The sequence below is a fragment of the Salvia splendens genome, chromosome 10, assembly GCF_004379255.2.
Source record: "Salvia splendens isolate huo1 chromosome 10, SspV2, whole genome shotgun sequence".
NCBI lineage: Eukaryota > Viridiplantae > Streptophyta > Magnoliopsida > Lamiales > Lamiaceae > Salvia > Salvia splendens.
The window spans coordinates 27,858,975-27,875,102 of NC_056041.1; the positions used below are offsets into that span (position 1 = coordinate 27,858,975).

Here is a 16,128-nt window from a genome sequence, read left to right on the forward strand (position 1 = left end):
ACAAGGGAAACGCAGAATATTACAGCATACATGTGTTGTTTAATATTTGAAAAATGTAATTATTCGTACATGAGAAACACAAATAATTATAAATTTATATGATATTTGGATTATAAATGAGTAATTATTATAGTAGAAAATAGAAGCTTATTAAAAATGTGAAATAAACATGGGTGTTTAACATAGTAGGAGAGTATAAATATATAATCGTATATGTTTGAGGGAAAGACAACACAAACACGAACATAAACATAGATGAATATACATGAAGACAAAGACGGACACAATCCCAAGAAAAGATGTCTCTCGCTCAATCCAAACGACCAACCACCCAAGAAGAAATATTCGAATTTGGAATTGGAATTGGAATTGGAATTGGAGGGACTTCAGTTGTATCACAATACCTTAATTCTTGAACTCAAACAATATGGAATGATTTTGCAACAAATGACCAACAAAGAGTTGTCCCCATCAGGTTTGTACTTCTCTCACTTCTTCTTTATTTTTAAACATGGTTGTAGTTTCATTAATTTTGGATTCTCAATCGATAACATCCAAACCACTCCCACTTTTCATTTTTTACATTGGCAGAGAAGAAGCAAATCAAGAAGAAGCCTACAAAAGAAAAGGAAATTCTCACCGTAGAAGATTCATTTCCAATTTATTGTAAACAACAACGGTAACGCCACCACTATCAAAATTAATCTTGCTATGTTTTTTTTAAAAAACATATTACTCCTACTTAACATTGTTTATGATTATTAATTGTCAATTTTATAACTCCTATTATATTTATTTTGTCCAATTTATTTATATAGTGATGAAACGGAGCATAGTCTCCAAATATTAGAGGCTGGGATTTTCAGCAAAGAAGACATAAATATTTCTCAATATGTTCAAGAGCCGGAAGATATGGACATATCAATTGATTGTGATTGTGATTGTGTTGAAGAGAAGACTGAAAATCAATTGATGTAAGCAATTTTGATTTCTCTGTTTTTTTTGGCTTCTTATGACATAATAAAAGTATTAATCTTCCTAATTCTTGTGGTATGAAGGATGTTCTTTCATCAATTGGTGATAAAATTAAGGATAGTATAAGCTAGTCTTACACGAGATTGTTATATCATAATATTCCAATTAATAATTGCTATGTCTTTTTTCAAGAAATTCTCCTAATTCTAGTGGCATGAAGGATGTTCTTCCACTAACTGGTGATAAAGTTAAAGCAGGATAGCACCTACTAGTCTTATTAAGCTTGCTGTGCCCTAATATTTCAATTAATATTTATGTCATTTTGAAGGAAGCTTCCTAATAAAGGTGGCATGGAGGATGTTCTTACACAGGAAATACCAATTGGTGAGAAAGTTGAGGATGATAGGTGAGTATTACTCCCTCCGTTCCCCATTTTTAGTCCGTTTGTAATGAGCATGAGTTTTAAGAAATGTAAAGAAAAGTAGGTTGAAAAAGTTAATAGAAGTGTGTTTCACTTTTATGTATTAGTTGTATAATAAAATATGAGTGTAATGAGTTAGTTGAATTTGAGACGTAATTATTATTTATGATAAAAAAAGTGAATGTGGACAATAAATGAGGGACAAATGAAAATAGTAAAAGTAGACAAAAAATAGGGAACGGAGGGAGAACAATAGTATAAGCTAGCCTTACTTAAGCTTGTTATGGCACAATGTTGCAATTAATATTTATGTCAATTTTCAAGAAATCCTCCTAATTCTTGTGCCATGGAGGTTGTTCTACCACCACAAGTGCCAAATGGTGATAAAATTGAGGAAGATGGGTAAGTATAACAATAGTGTAACATGCTAGCCTTATTTTATTAAGTGAAGTCAGGCATATTATGGTGTTGATCAACCTTGTTGGTTCCTGTTGGATCAATGAAGCACAAAGAAGGAAGGTTTGAAAAGAAAAATGAAGAAGAAGGAGAAGAATAGAAGGAAAAAGAAAACCATATCACCCCAAGTAAAAAATCAAACGTTCGGTCTTGTCACAGAAGTATTGGAAAAGGGAGACCCTAACGGAAAGAAGGTTTGCAAAGGGGCAATGGTATGTGTTGATTTATATAGTTTTAACTATATGTAATAAGTATTAAATTAAGTTGTATGTGTAGGTTAGAGTTCATGTAGCCATGAAGATCAAGGATAGTGATGAGCTGCCCTTTAGGGCATGGGTGTATAGATTGAACTTAGGTAGATAATCATTTGTTTTCTTTTTTTCTTTGGATTAAATTATAAATAAAGACGTGGGACGCTCATGGATGTATCTGTCATGTTTAATTAGATAATAAGAGACTCATCGCGGGGCTACGTATTGGTATAATAGGTATGTATGTACCATCAATACCGAGTAGGGAGAAATATAATTTGATGTGACTAATCATTATATATATTTTTGTAAATTAGGGATGCGTGTTGGTGATAAGAGAAGGTTTACTATTCCTCCATCTCTAGGGTATAAATTGTTGTGTACTTGGATGAATGTTGTATATACATATACTTATGATGATCATTTTTTTATTTAATTTGATGCAGTTATGGAGACAAAGGTTGTAAGGCTGGAGTACCTCCCAATTCATGGCTTGTGTATGAGATTAAGTTGCTTGCTCATAAGCGTGCAAACCTATGACTATATATATATGCTACACTTTTTTCCTTTCATTATCAGTGAACATTATTAGATGCTTGTATTGCATAACTTTTGTTGTAATTTATTTCCTCGTTCATGTTATTAAATGCAAAACTCTTAATGACCCAATTCGAAACCAAAATTTTACTTTCAATTTTGTTGGGGTGAAAATATTCAAATTACTTCTTCCGTGTTCACATTATATTATGTATCTCAGTTTTCATTTTAGTTCGTTCTATTTATTGTCTAGACTTCATTTTTACTACGTTTGGTAGTGAACCCCACATTCTACTAACTTAAAACGTGTAACATCCACCATTTTCAATATCCCATTGCATTAGTTGTTATTCTCGTTTATTCGGGTTTTAAAATGCACCCAATCTCGATAATCATAAAGAGGACGTTTAATAGTTTTGCTAATTGCGGTATAAAAATCTACGAGTTCTTTTAACACATGGTCAAATAGATTTTGAAAAGTCCTATGCTATTACAACTTGAAGATCGAGAATACACAAAAAAAGGAAATGCGATTATAATCATAAAGAGGATTATGAGATTAAACATGTAAAACCATGCACCCTCTATGCCTATATATACTCCACCACCTCCATCCATCTTTCTTTTGTTTCCCCAAGCAAAATCTTGATCTTTTCTACACATTCATATCATCAAAGAAGAGAGCAAGTAAGGTTCAATTAATGAGTTCAAGAAGAAAAACAAAAGGAAGAGGTAATGAAGGTAACAAGAGGATCAAACTCCTTCACTCATCACCATTTACTCCACTCTTTACCCAAAGTAATTCCCACAACCTCTTTCCTTTCATTTTTCTTCATGGACTTAGCTCAAGCATGATCATACCATGATTTTAGTTGATGCCTTAGCATTAGAAACTATTGAACATAGCAACCACAATTTAAAAGATATTCTTAAACAAATGCAATAAAAAGATCAAATATAAAAAAATACTTGTCATCATAAATATATGGATTCCATGTTAAAAATAAAAGAATTATACCATATACATAATTAGGGCAATATCCTTAATATGTTAGATATAATTATTTATATTTTACTAAAATTAGATAAAAAAATTAATAATTTAACTATTTGTTTTTTATTAATTTATTTAAATTAAAATTTATAAATACTAGTTTGATAAATAAAAAACACATTATTATTATTTGCTAATAATAGTATATCATTATTTTATTAGATAAATAAATGTACATTAAATAAAGCTGATAAAATTATACTCCAGTATTTAAAATTTTAAAGATATTCTTAAATAAATGCAATAAAAGGATGAAATATAAAAAATTATTGTCATCATAAATATATGGATTCCATGTTAAAAATAAGAATTATACCATATGCATAGTTCGAGCAATGTCCTTATATAGGTGTATTTAATGAATAATTTAATGTAAAGGGTAATAAAGTTAGTATAAAAACAAAATATGAATTTATATAAAAATACAAAATAATGCATATTTACTATTTAAACTCCATTATGGCATTGCCATAATATCAAAATAATAATTTTCCTTAAAAAAATAATATACCCAGTTTTATTTCAATTAGATCCAAGTAAAAATAAGATTACGAAAATCTTGTAAATTTGACTTCCACAATTTCGGTTCCTATTTAAGTCAAATATGGTGGTCACCAATTCATGGAAGATTAATTCAACATATCTTTGGTTCGTCATAAATGGAGTTTGTTTGAAGAACAAGAAAGATTGGTTATATTTGTGGTCATTATACCAATTCCATAATCAATTATTTTCGGTCATTCCAAATTATTGTCATTATACCTAGAAGCAACATCAGCAATTAATATGTATAAAATTGATTCAATTTACTAAAGTTTGAAAATAAAATCATATCTTTTCTATAATGGATCAATGCTTTGGAGACGATTGGTATGGTAATTGCTATATATGCAAAGGAGAAAATTAGCAGTGTGTGTCCAAAAACATGGATGGAGCCCCTAAAAAATTGCCAATCTCAATGCTTTCTTCATCAGAAGAATCTTCTTATTCGGAGTGGGAAGATGAGTTGATGGTTGCGGATTCGTACGAAAGCGACAGCGATGGAGACGACGAGGATGATGGAAGTAGTAAGAAGAGGAGGAAGATTGTGAGTCCAGCCAAAACAAATCAACATGGCAAGGATGTTGGAAGTAGTAGTAATGGAGTACGTACTAAACAAGCCCAACAGCAGTAAAGCCCAAGACAGAGTATCAGTTCGGCATGACTAAAGAGTATCAGTCCGGCGTGACTAAAGAGTTCAGTTCGGTACAACCAAAGAGTTCGGCCCCAGCCTACAGCTCGGTGAAAGCCAACTCATCAAGCTCTGCTCTCAGGTCGGCATCAAGCTCTACTCTCAGATCGGCAAAAGCTGCTCGGCAATAATTCAGCAGTTCGGTCTCAGTATTCGACCGAACTAGGAGATAGTGGACTCATACAAGATTTCCACCTCCACTACACCGACGATCTATTTAGTGGTGTCAAGCAGTCATTAACTCATGCAGGATAGTGGACCCATGCAAGGTCGCCACGATCTCCACGACATCCACTACCTAATAAATGCTGCATGCCACGATCTTAGTTCACTGTATAAATAGAACCTAGGTCAGATAGATAAGGTCTTTCTGCTTCTTCTTTTAAACTCTAAAAAAGCTCTCTAGAGAGAATATCATAAAGCAGGCCAGTGTTGTAAGCTGTAATTCGCAGATCAAGCAATACAAACCTGCCCCCATTTCTCCCCGTGGACGTAGATTTACCTCAGTAAATCGAACCACGTAAAACCTCTGTGTCGTAATTTATTTTTACGTGCATTAATTACCATCAAAAATTCGCCGCTTCATCACTGGCGCCGTCTGTGGGAACCGAAGAACCAAATTTGTGATAAAGCGAGTTTTTGATCCTCTTCTACCAAAAAAAAAAAAAAATAATAATGCATACCAGATCACATAACACCCGTGCCTCCGTCCGTGATAACCATGAGGAAGCTAATCCAGCAGCCCATAGGCCTGGAAAGCAGCCTCGTGAAAAATCTACTTCCAGTTCTCACGGAGAAGGAGCAAGCCGCTCAAAAGGTCCACACACCGAGTCTTCCCAGCAGCCTGATTTGAACGAGGCTGTCAAGCTGTTCTTGGCCGAGAAGCAGGAGGAGTTCTTAACCTTCCTGCAGAAGAGCCAACAGTCGGAGAAGACAACGGCGGATTCTCCCTCCTCATCCAGACATGAAAGTCACTACCGCAGTAGTGACGTGTCTTCCAGGAGAAAGAATCCTCAACCCCGACATGTTCCTTCTCGGTACCGGAACCACAGGAGAACTCCATCTCCTCCGTACCGAAGAGATGTCGGGTTCGCCATGTACGGAGCATTAAAGACTCCATTCTCGGACGACATCACCCGGACTCCTTTGCCGCGGAACTACCGGACACCGTCAATGACTTATGACGGGCTAGAGGATCCTCATGACTTCTTGGGACGCTATCAATATAATATGGCGAACCAGGGTCTCAATGAGGTCCACATGTGCAAGCTGTTCCCCGAGTTGCTCATCGGGAACGCCAGAAGATGGTTCGACAGCCTTCCTCAAGGCAGCATCAGATCCTACCGAGATCTCATGGATGCTTTCCACAGGAGGTTCTTTCAGAAAGCGGAAGCCCGAATCACTTCGGCTCAGCTGCTTTCTATACGTCAAGGTCGCGACGAAAAGATCAGCGACTTCCTGACGAGATTCCATAAGGAATGCCTACAAGTAGATAATCTCAATGATCTACTTGTCATCTCGGCATTCCAAAATGGAATCCTGCCCGGAGCTCTCTACAGAAAGCTCGTGGAGTGCGGTCCGCAAACAGCTCAAGAAATGTGGGACATTGCGGACCAGTTTTCTCGTGCGGATGAGGCAGACCGTCGAAAACGGTCGTTAGACAGCTCATCCCAAGGAGACAAAAGGAAGCCCGATCAAAGCGACCAGGTGCTTCCTCGCCGAACTCCTTTTGAAAGAATTCAAAGGGCACCAGTACAAGGCAGATTGGGACCACGTCTCAATCCTGAGAAGCCGCCCGCTCAGTTCGTACCATTAAACAAGTCAAGAGCGGAAATTTTCGAACTACATTCCGATATGTTCGAAAAACCAAAGCGGATGACGAAATCAGCCGCACGGCGACTTCAGGATCAATATTGCTCTTTCCATCAAACCCACGGTCACGATACCGAGGAGTGCCGAGATTTGGCTGCAGGTATTGACGTTCTTGTGAAAACAGGAACGTTAAAAAAATACCAAAGCAAGCAGCCGAAAAAGAACAAAAGGCAGAGAAGTGCGAACTGCAATCCTCAGGATCCGAAAAGACATGAGGATCCCGAAGACGACGACGAGCCGCAATACGATGGAGTAATCCTGACTATTGATGCTCTCCCAGCCGGGAAGACTAAGTCGTCCCTAAAAGCAGAACGCAGAGGTTCCAATCAAGAGGAACCAACACATAAAAGGCTGAAGAAAGACGAAGTGATTACATTTTCAGATGCCGATCCCGTCCCAGCCATCTCTCCTCACCAAGACGCTATTGTCATCCAAGCCGGGGTGGCAAACAAACTGGTCCACAGAGTATTTGTGGATACAGGAGCGTCAGTCAGCATTCTTTTTAAAGAATGTTTCGATAAAATGGAAGTGGATCCAGCTCGGCTCAGTCCGGCTCCACTTCCTCTGAAAAGTTTCGCCCAGGAGGACACCCGCCCTGAAGGTATTATCAGCCTTCCGATCACGGTGGGAAAAGCGCCTACAAGCTCCAATACGATGATCGAGTTCTTTGTGGTGAAAGCTCGGTCTCCGTACAACATCATCCTGGGGAGGGACTGGCTCAACACAGTTCGGGCCGTTTGCTCTACTTATCACCTCACCATCAAGATTCCCACTAAAAATGGGATAGCGGTCATCCGCGGTGATCAAAAGAGAGCAAAAGAATGTCTGCAGATTGCGCTAAAAAGTGCCGAACAATCAGTTCGGCACCATCAAGCATAGCAATCACAGCAACCGGAGTCGGAGGCAAGCGAGATGACCGAAGTCACTTCAGAGCCGAACTCAATGACCGTTCAGTTATACGAAGATGATCCATCCAGAACGGTCAACGTCGGTTTCGCAGGAACGCCTCTACTCCGGGAAAAGACCATTCAGCTCCTCAAGGAGTACAAAGATGTCTTTGCATGGTCTCCGTTGGACATGACCGGAGTGCCCCCCGAGGTAATCACTCATCGGTTAAATATTGATCCTTCAATCCGGCCAGTAAAACAGAAGCAAAGACTCTTTGCGGCAGAAAGAAGCCAAGTCATCCATGACGAAGTCCGCCAATTACTAAAAGCGGATGTACTATTCGAGGTGAAATATCCTTCTTGGGTGGCCAATCCTGTGATGATCAAGAAAAAAGGAGGAGGATGGCGGATGTGCATAGATTTTACCGATCTAAACAAGCACTGTCCAAAAGATTGCTATCCCCTTCCGAATATAGATAAAAAAGTAGAAGCTTTGATCGGCTTCGAAATTTTCTGTTTTCTTGATTTATACAAAGGATATCACCAAGTGTTGATGGATGAGAGTGACGCTCCGAAAACAGCTTTCATCACCGATTTCGGCATTTTCGCTTATAAAAAGATGCCATTCGGTTTAAAGAATGCCGGAGCCACTTATCAAAGGATGGTAGACAAGCTTTTTCGGCACCTAATCGGGAAACAGGTTGAAGTGTATGTCGACGACATAGTTGTCAAAAGCAAAAGCACTTCGGAGTACGAAGACAACCTCAAATCCACTCTCGACGTGCTCCGGAAAGCCAACCTCAAACTCAACCCCCAAAAATGTACCTTTTTGGTAGATTCAGGAAAATTTCTGGGTTGTTGGGTTTCAAAGGACGGACTCAAGGCAAACCCTTCAAAAGTCCAAGTCATTCAAAACATGGCAATGCCGAAGTCCATACATGACGTGCAAAGGCTAACCGGATGTCTAGCCGCATTGAATCGATTCCTTTCCCAAGCAGCCGAAAAGCAACTGCCGTTCTTCAAAGTGTTGAAAAAAGCACCAAAATTCGAGTGGGGAGCCGAGCAGAAAAAGGCCTTTGACGAGCTCAAAAGTTATCTAGCCGAGCTTCCTATTCTCTCTGCTCCAACCGAAGCCGAAGTAATATTCTTATACTTAGCGGCATCAGATCAAACCATCAGCGCGGTGCTTGTACGAGAAGAAGGCCTAAAGCAGTTTCCCATCTACTTTACAAGCCGAGCATTAAGAGGTCCAGAAACAAGGTATCAACCTCTGGAAAAAATTGCTCTGGCGTTAGTAAATGCAGCAAGGAGACTGCGGCCATACTTCTATGCTCACAAGGTATGTGTTTTAACCGATCTGCCTCTTCGGCAAGTTTTGACCAAGCCAGAAGCATCAGGCAGAATCGCCAAATGGGCCATAGAGCTGGGAGAACACTCGATCGAGTACCTACCTCGGAAAGCCATCAAGGGACAAGCCTTGGCAGATTTTCTTACAGAGGCCAAGTTCGATCAAGCAATCCCTGTCATTGCCGAACAGAAAAAGTCTGCCAATGCCGAACTTGCACAGCCCTTGGAATCCGAAGTAGAGCCGCCAGACTGCTGGAGCGGATTCGTAGATGGAGCTTCAAACAAGATGGGAAGTGGAGCTGGTATTTTACTCGTCGCTCCCGACGGACACGAGATAACCTACTCACTTCGGCTCCTATTCCCCACTACTAATAATGAAGCCGAGTACGAAGCCCTCCTGGCCGGACTTCAGTTAGCGCAAAGTCTGCTCGTCAAATCTCTCAAAGTCCATTGTGATTCACAAGTCATAGTAAATCACATGTTGGGTACCAGTGAAGCCCGTGACGAGAGAATGAAGAAGTATTTGGACAAAGCGCAAAGCATCAGCCGAAGTTTCTCCTATTTTCGGATAATCCGCGTTCCCAGAGCGGAAAATAGCCGAGCAGATACCTTAAGTAAGTTGGCCTCAGATCCGAGCTCAAAGGCGGAAGAATTAATGCATCGAAGCATTGATGAAGCCGAGGTACATTCAATATCCAGCTCGCCGAACTGGATGACGCCGATCTTGCAATATCTGGATCAAGGACAATTGCCCGAAGATAAGAGAGAAGCTCGGAAGATCACGTGCCGAGCACTTCGGTACGAACTTCATGAAGGAGTCCTCTTTAGAAAGTCTTACCTCCAGCCGTTATTGCGGTGCGTAGGACCAGAAGAGACGGACTACATCCTCAGAGAAGTTCATGAAGGGTCGTGCGGTAGCCACATCGGAGCTAGAGCTTTAGCTAAAAAAGTTCTAAGATGGGGATATTATTGGCCAACCTTGGTACAAGAAGCAGTGCAGCTCGCCAAGACATGCCCGAAGTGCCAAATCCATGCAAATATCCCAAGAATGCCGCAGACCGATCTATCCACTATGCAAAGCCCTTGGCCTTTCATGCAATGGGGCATAGACATAGTGGGACCACTTCCTCAAGCTCCTCGGCAAATGAAGTTCCTAGTCGTTGCCGTGGATTACTTTACGAAGTGGGTAGAAGCTGAACCATTAGCTACGATAACGAGCTCGAAGGCATTGGATTTCGTCTGGAAGAACATAGTGTGCCGATTTGGCATACCCCACATCCTCATCTCGGATAACGGGACTCAGTTCACCGACAAGACGTTCAAGAATTGGTGCCAAGAGCTGAATATTCAACAGCGGTTCACTTCGGTCTCTCATCCACAAGCAAACGGACAAACGGAGGTAACAAATCGTATCCTGGTGAAAGGGTTAAAAGCTCGGTTAGAACAAGCCAAAGGACAATGGGTAGAAAATCTCCCTCAAGTCCTATGGTCCTACCGAACTACACCCACAACCTCCAATGGTGAAACTCCATACAGTCTGGTGTACGGCACTGAAGCCGTAATTCCGGTGGAGATCGGCGTACCCAGTCCCCGAACTCTAAATTTCTCCTCAGAAATGAATGACGACGGACTGAGAGCCGAGCTAGATCTTGCCGAAGAAAAAAGAGAACTGGCATGCATAAAAGCAGCCAAGTACAAGGAGCAAGTAGCCCGGTATTACAACCAAAGGGTGAAGAAGCTGCAATTTCAAGTGGGAGATCTCGTCCTGAGAAACAACGAAGTAAGCCGAGCAGAAAAGCTGGGCAAACTCGAACCCACATGGGAAGGTCCGTATCGGGTATCAGAAGTCCTCGGCAAAGGGTCTTACAAATTGGCTCACATGTCAGGAGAACAGGTACCCCGAACATGGCACATTTCCAACCTCAAAAAGTTCCATTTGTAAGAGACAGTCCGGTCAGTCAGTCTTGAGTCCTGTTTGCTCAATGTGCTTTATTTGGTTTACTTGGTCTTTATTTGTCTCTGTGCGTTTTGTTTGTGTGTTTTGTCTGTCTCTGTGCGTGTCGTCTCTTACAAATGTTACTGAGGTATCTTGTTCTTCGAAGACTGATCCCCTTCTTAGAACATATACAAGCTAAACAATTGTGAGTCAAAGCTTCTAAAGAGGATACAAGACCACAATTCAGCTTAAACAAGCAGTTCGTCTGAAACGAGCTGCAACAAGCCCACGATTGTGCGTCAAAGCTTCTAAAGAGGATACAAGACCACAATTCAGCTTAAACAAGCACTTCGTCTGAAACGAACTGCAACAAAAGTCCAATTCTCGCGATAAAACTTGCCTGAATTAGGACTAGGGAAAGTCCGATCCACGCGATAAAACTCGCCGAATTAGGACAAGGGAAAGTCCGATCCCCAAATTAGGACAAGGGAAAGTCCGATCCCCAAATTAGGACAACGGAAAGTCCGATCCGAGCGATAAAACTCGCCAAATTAGGACACAAACCAAGTCCGGTCAAAGAAGAGTTCACTTCATGAGACCGTGGACAAACATCAACTTACCCCATACTTTTTTCCAGAATGCCGAAGTGATTCACTTCGCTTTTCGGGGGGGGGTAGTAATGGAGTACGTACTAAACAAGCCCAACAGCAGTAAAGCCCAAGACAGAGTATCAGTTCGGCATGACTAAAGAGTATCAGTCCGGCGTGACTAAAGAGTTCAGTTCGGTACAACCAAAGAGTTCGGCCCCAGCCTACAGCTCGGTGAAAGCCAACTCATCAAGCTCTGCTCTCAGGTCGGCATCAAGCTCTACTCTCAGATCGGCAAAAGCTGCTCGGCAATAATTCAGCAGTTCGGTCTCAGTATTCGACCGAACTAGGAGATAGTGGACTCATACAAGATTTCCACCTCCACTACACCGACGATCTATTTAGTGGTGTCAAGCAGTCATTAACTCATGCAGGATAGTGGACCCATGCAAGGTCGCCACGATCTCCACGACATCCACTACCTAATAAATGCTGCATGCCACGATCTTAGTTCACTGTATAAATAGAACCTAGGTCAGATAGATAAGGTCTTTCTGCTTCTTCTTTTAAACTCTAAAAAAGCTCTCTAGAGAGAATATCATAAAGCAGGCCAGTGTTGTAAGCTGTAATTCGCAGATCAAGCAATACAAACCTGCCCCCATTTCTCCCCGTGGACGTAGATTTACCTCAGTAAATCGAACCACGTAAAACCTCTGTGTCGTAATTTATTTTTACGTGCATTAATTACCATCAAAAATTCGCCGCTTCATCAAGTAGTAAGAAGATTGTAAGTCCAGCAAAGACAAATCGCGATGATAAGGAAAAGGACAAGGATGTTGGAAGAAGTAGTAAGAAGATTGTAAGTCCAGCAAAGACAAATTGCGATGACAAGGAAAAGGATGTTGGAAGTGGTAGTAAGAAGATTGTGAGTCCAGCGAATCCAGACGACTATCCTCGGTTGGCGTCGTTTCTAAGACAGAACCATATGGAGGAAGAGCTTCAACGGAACTGGACAGTGATTGGGGATGAGAATGCGACAAAGCTACAACAACGATGGGTTCGAATCATCGAAAAGCAGATGGACATTGCCGCGTATAAGTTGGATCTCATACAAGATATTTTTGATATAATTAACCCCCAAGCTAATTTGTTTCTTTCTGATTTTCGTTAACATCCTTGCTTCCTGATATTTTAGTATTTTGATTAACAAATTATCAAAGGTGGATAAAGATTCTGTTGTGCATTGAACAAAAGGTGTTTTTTGCATTAGGCTCAATAATTTTGAATGATATTGTAGCATTGATCAAGACTCAACTCAAAGGTGTGTTTGATTTTATGAAAATTCTGTATTTGATCAAGTGTGTGGTGTGCAGATTAGGATTTATCATTGTTGCATTGAAACAGCTAAAAGGAATCCTTGAGATAGTTCATGTCATAAGACATGACAAAGCCTTTGCAGTAATTTCGGTTTACTGAATTCTTCTTATCTTCTCCTCTTACCTCTGTCTTCTTGTTTTCTCTGTATTTCTTTTTATACCAATTTAGCTAGCTCATTAGTGCCCAACTTTCGAAATTTCAAATGAAAGAATGCAACTATATAATTGGATAGCATGCAAATGAATTTTACACAACATTGAGGTGCAATTGCTTGCATATTCATTTTGATGAACTTTCGAAATTTTGACAATGTAAATTTATCAGACTCAAACACTAAACCAAAACTCTTATTCACTAGTATGGAGCACAAGATCCAGTTCTTTCGGATGTTTGAGACATGCAACACTTCCTTCGGAGTTATTGGTATGTCGGACGACACCTTGACGATCGCATCCCACTCAGATAGCTTTCTCCCTTCAACAGTTTTGCAGGAGATAAACTTGCTCCTATCGGCACACACGTGGGCAGTAGCGTCGATGTCAATCTACCAACCACCTGTGTTCTCGACGTGACTGACTTATTTAGTAACCACTGTGGCTAAGTTGCCTTAGTCATGCTTGATGAAGTTTTTCTCTAAATTTTTCCACATCATCATTAATGTGTCTACGACATAATACCCAATGTACAAACTATAATCTAAAACATTTAGAGTAACATTTTTACATAAGTAGTCCCCATTATGCCAACTATCTTATACTTGTCGAACGATGATGTTAGTCTCTTGTGCACTTGGCGCAGGCGGTTAATTTTTTTTTATAGAAAATTGATGACGCCTAATGTTGTTAAGTATAAGATCTCTTGTGCTAGCTGGGGAAAAGAAATGTGATAGCAATATGTTTTGCACCTAGAGATTCAGTTTGCTGTCGAAATTGATGATCACCTTCTTGCAAGTTTCTATGTTGTATTTTGGTATTTCCTCTTTGCAGATGGACTATATATGAAGGAACACAGAAAGATATAAGAGGCTGCTTTAAGTTGTAGTATAAATATGCAGTTTGGCAACTTGATGTTTCTGGATAGTGTATGACATTGGTTGTGGTAGCTAGCACTATCTGTCCTAATTGCACTTTTTGAATCTTTTGTCTACATTGATATCCCATTCTTGTAAGATAATTGGCCTTGTGAGTATTCTCGTCTTCATTTGTCATCGCCTCTCAATGGAGTCTATATTAACATGACCCAAGTTCTTAGGATCATAATGGCATTTCCACTGATTTATAATTTAATAAAAAATAATAATACTCGTACTTAATTTTTAGCTCCATTACTATCATATAATATTGGAAAAATTTTAATGTGACGTTATACGAGTATTCTTCAATTATTTCGATGCCAACACTGTCTTTGTATGTATATATACTCCCTTCGTCCTAAGATAGTTGAGTCGTATTTCCTTTTGGTTTGTTTCAAGGTAGTTGAGTCATTTTTTATTTTGTAAAAAATTTATTATCCCTCTTACTTTACTCTTTCTACTTTAACCTTTAACAAATCAATCTCGTGCCTAGAATAAATGTTCCAACTACCTTGGGAAGGAGGGAATACAATTTATATTGTTTATTCTGAAATTACTTCTCTCATTATCCATCTCTCTATCGCAATTCTGTAAGGTTTATGTTTGGGTTGTGTCACTGACATTAAATTATACTACAACAATTGTTGACATTATTTTGAAATCTCCAGCATCAAAATCCTGTGTCCGTCACTATATGCTACTATATTCACATCTTAAATAATACTCCCTCCGTCCCACAAGAATATGCACTCTTTCTTTTTTAGTCCGTCCCCACAAGAATATGTACTTTCTAATTTTAGAAACTATTTTCTATTTATTGAGGTGAGACTTATTCTAAACTAATAATACTTTAATTACTTTTTCTCTATACCTCTCTCTTACATCACCAATTATATGCATTCAAATTCGTGACGAACTCAAAGTGCATATTCTTTGGGGCGGAGGAAATAGTAATTATGTTTGTTTGGTACATATAATTCAAAAATACTTCTGTTATTATTATTATTATATTTTCTGGACTTGTATCAAAAAATACATGCATTTTTGGAGTATGATATATTTTTATCATTGCATTATTGGAATAAAATAGATTGGGACATGTAAATCAAAATACCACAATTTAAAAGAAATGCAATAAAAAGATCAAATATAAAAAAATACTGTCATCATAAATATATGGATTCCATGTTAAAAATAAAAGAATTATACCATATACATAATTAGGGCAATATCCTTAATATGTTAGATATAATTATTTATATTTTACTAAAATTAGATAAAAAAATTAATAATTTAACTATTTGTTTTTTATTAATTTATTTAAATTAAAATTTATAAATACTAGTTTGATAAATAAAAAACACATTATTATTATTTGCTAATAATAGTATATCATTATTTTATTAGATAAATAAATGTACATTAAATAAAGCTGATAAAATTATACTCCAGTATTTAAAATTTTAAAGATATTCTTAAATAAATGCAATAAAAGGATGAAATATAAAAAAATATTGTCATCATAAATATATGGATTCCATGTTAAAAATAAGAATTATACCATATGCATAGTTCGAGCAATGTCCTTATATAGGTGTATTTAATGAATAATTTAATGTAAAGGGTAATAAAGTTAGTATAAAAACAAAATATGAATTTATATAAAAATACAAAATAATGCATATTTACTATTTAAACTCCATTATGGCATTGCCATAATATCAAAATAATAATTTTCCTTAAAAAAATAATATACCCAGTTTTATTTCAATTAGATCCAAGTAAAAATAAGATTACGAAAATCTTGTAAATTTGACTTCCACAATTTCGGTTCCTATTTAAGTCAAATATGGTGGTCACCAATTCATGGAAGATTAATTCAACATATCTTTGGTTCGTCATAAATGGAGTTTGTTTGAAGAACAAGAAAGATTGGTTATATTTGTGGTCATTATACCAATTCCATAATCAATTATTTTCGGTCATTCCAAATTATTGTCATTATACCTAGAAGCAACATCAGCAATTAATATGTATAAAATTGATTCAATTTACTAAAGTTTGAAAATAAAATCATATCTTTTCTATAATGGATCAATGCTTTGGAGACGATTGGTATGGTAAT

At 38.3% G+C, this 16,128-nt stretch overlaps 2 protein-coding genes across 2 annotated transcripts; both read left to right on the plus strand.

Moving 5' to 3' along the window:
• Window positions 1–535: 535 nt before the first annotated feature.
• LOC121751453 (peptidyl-prolyl cis-trans isomerase FKBP15-3-like) lies at window positions 536–2,772 on the plus strand. Its single transcript, XM_042146206.1, has 9 exons — window positions 536–679; window positions 819–974; window positions 1,304–1,381; window positions 1,721–1,798; window positions 1,902–2,064; window positions 2,129–2,207; window positions 2,299–2,340; window positions 2,421–2,469; window positions 2,550–2,772. Exons 2-9 carry the CDS (start codon window positions 913–915, stop codon window positions 2,641–2,643), a joined length of 645 nt encoding a protein of 214 aa, XP_042002140.1. The 5' UTR covers window positions 536–679; window positions 819–912; the 3' UTR covers window positions 2,644–2,772.
• Window positions 2,773–4,555: 1,783 nt separating this feature from the next.
• Window positions 4,556–12,898, plus strand: LOC121751564. The gene is made up of 2 exons (XM_042146319.1): window positions 4,556–4,827; window positions 12,328–12,898. The coding sequence occupies exons 1-2, from the start codon at window positions 4,620–4,622 to the stop codon at window positions 12,723–12,725; spliced, it is 606 nt and encodes a 201-aa protein (XP_042002253.1). The 5' UTR covers window positions 4,556–4,619; the 3' UTR covers window positions 12,726–12,898.
• The last annotated feature ends 3,230 nt before the right edge of the window (window positions 12,899–16,128 follow it).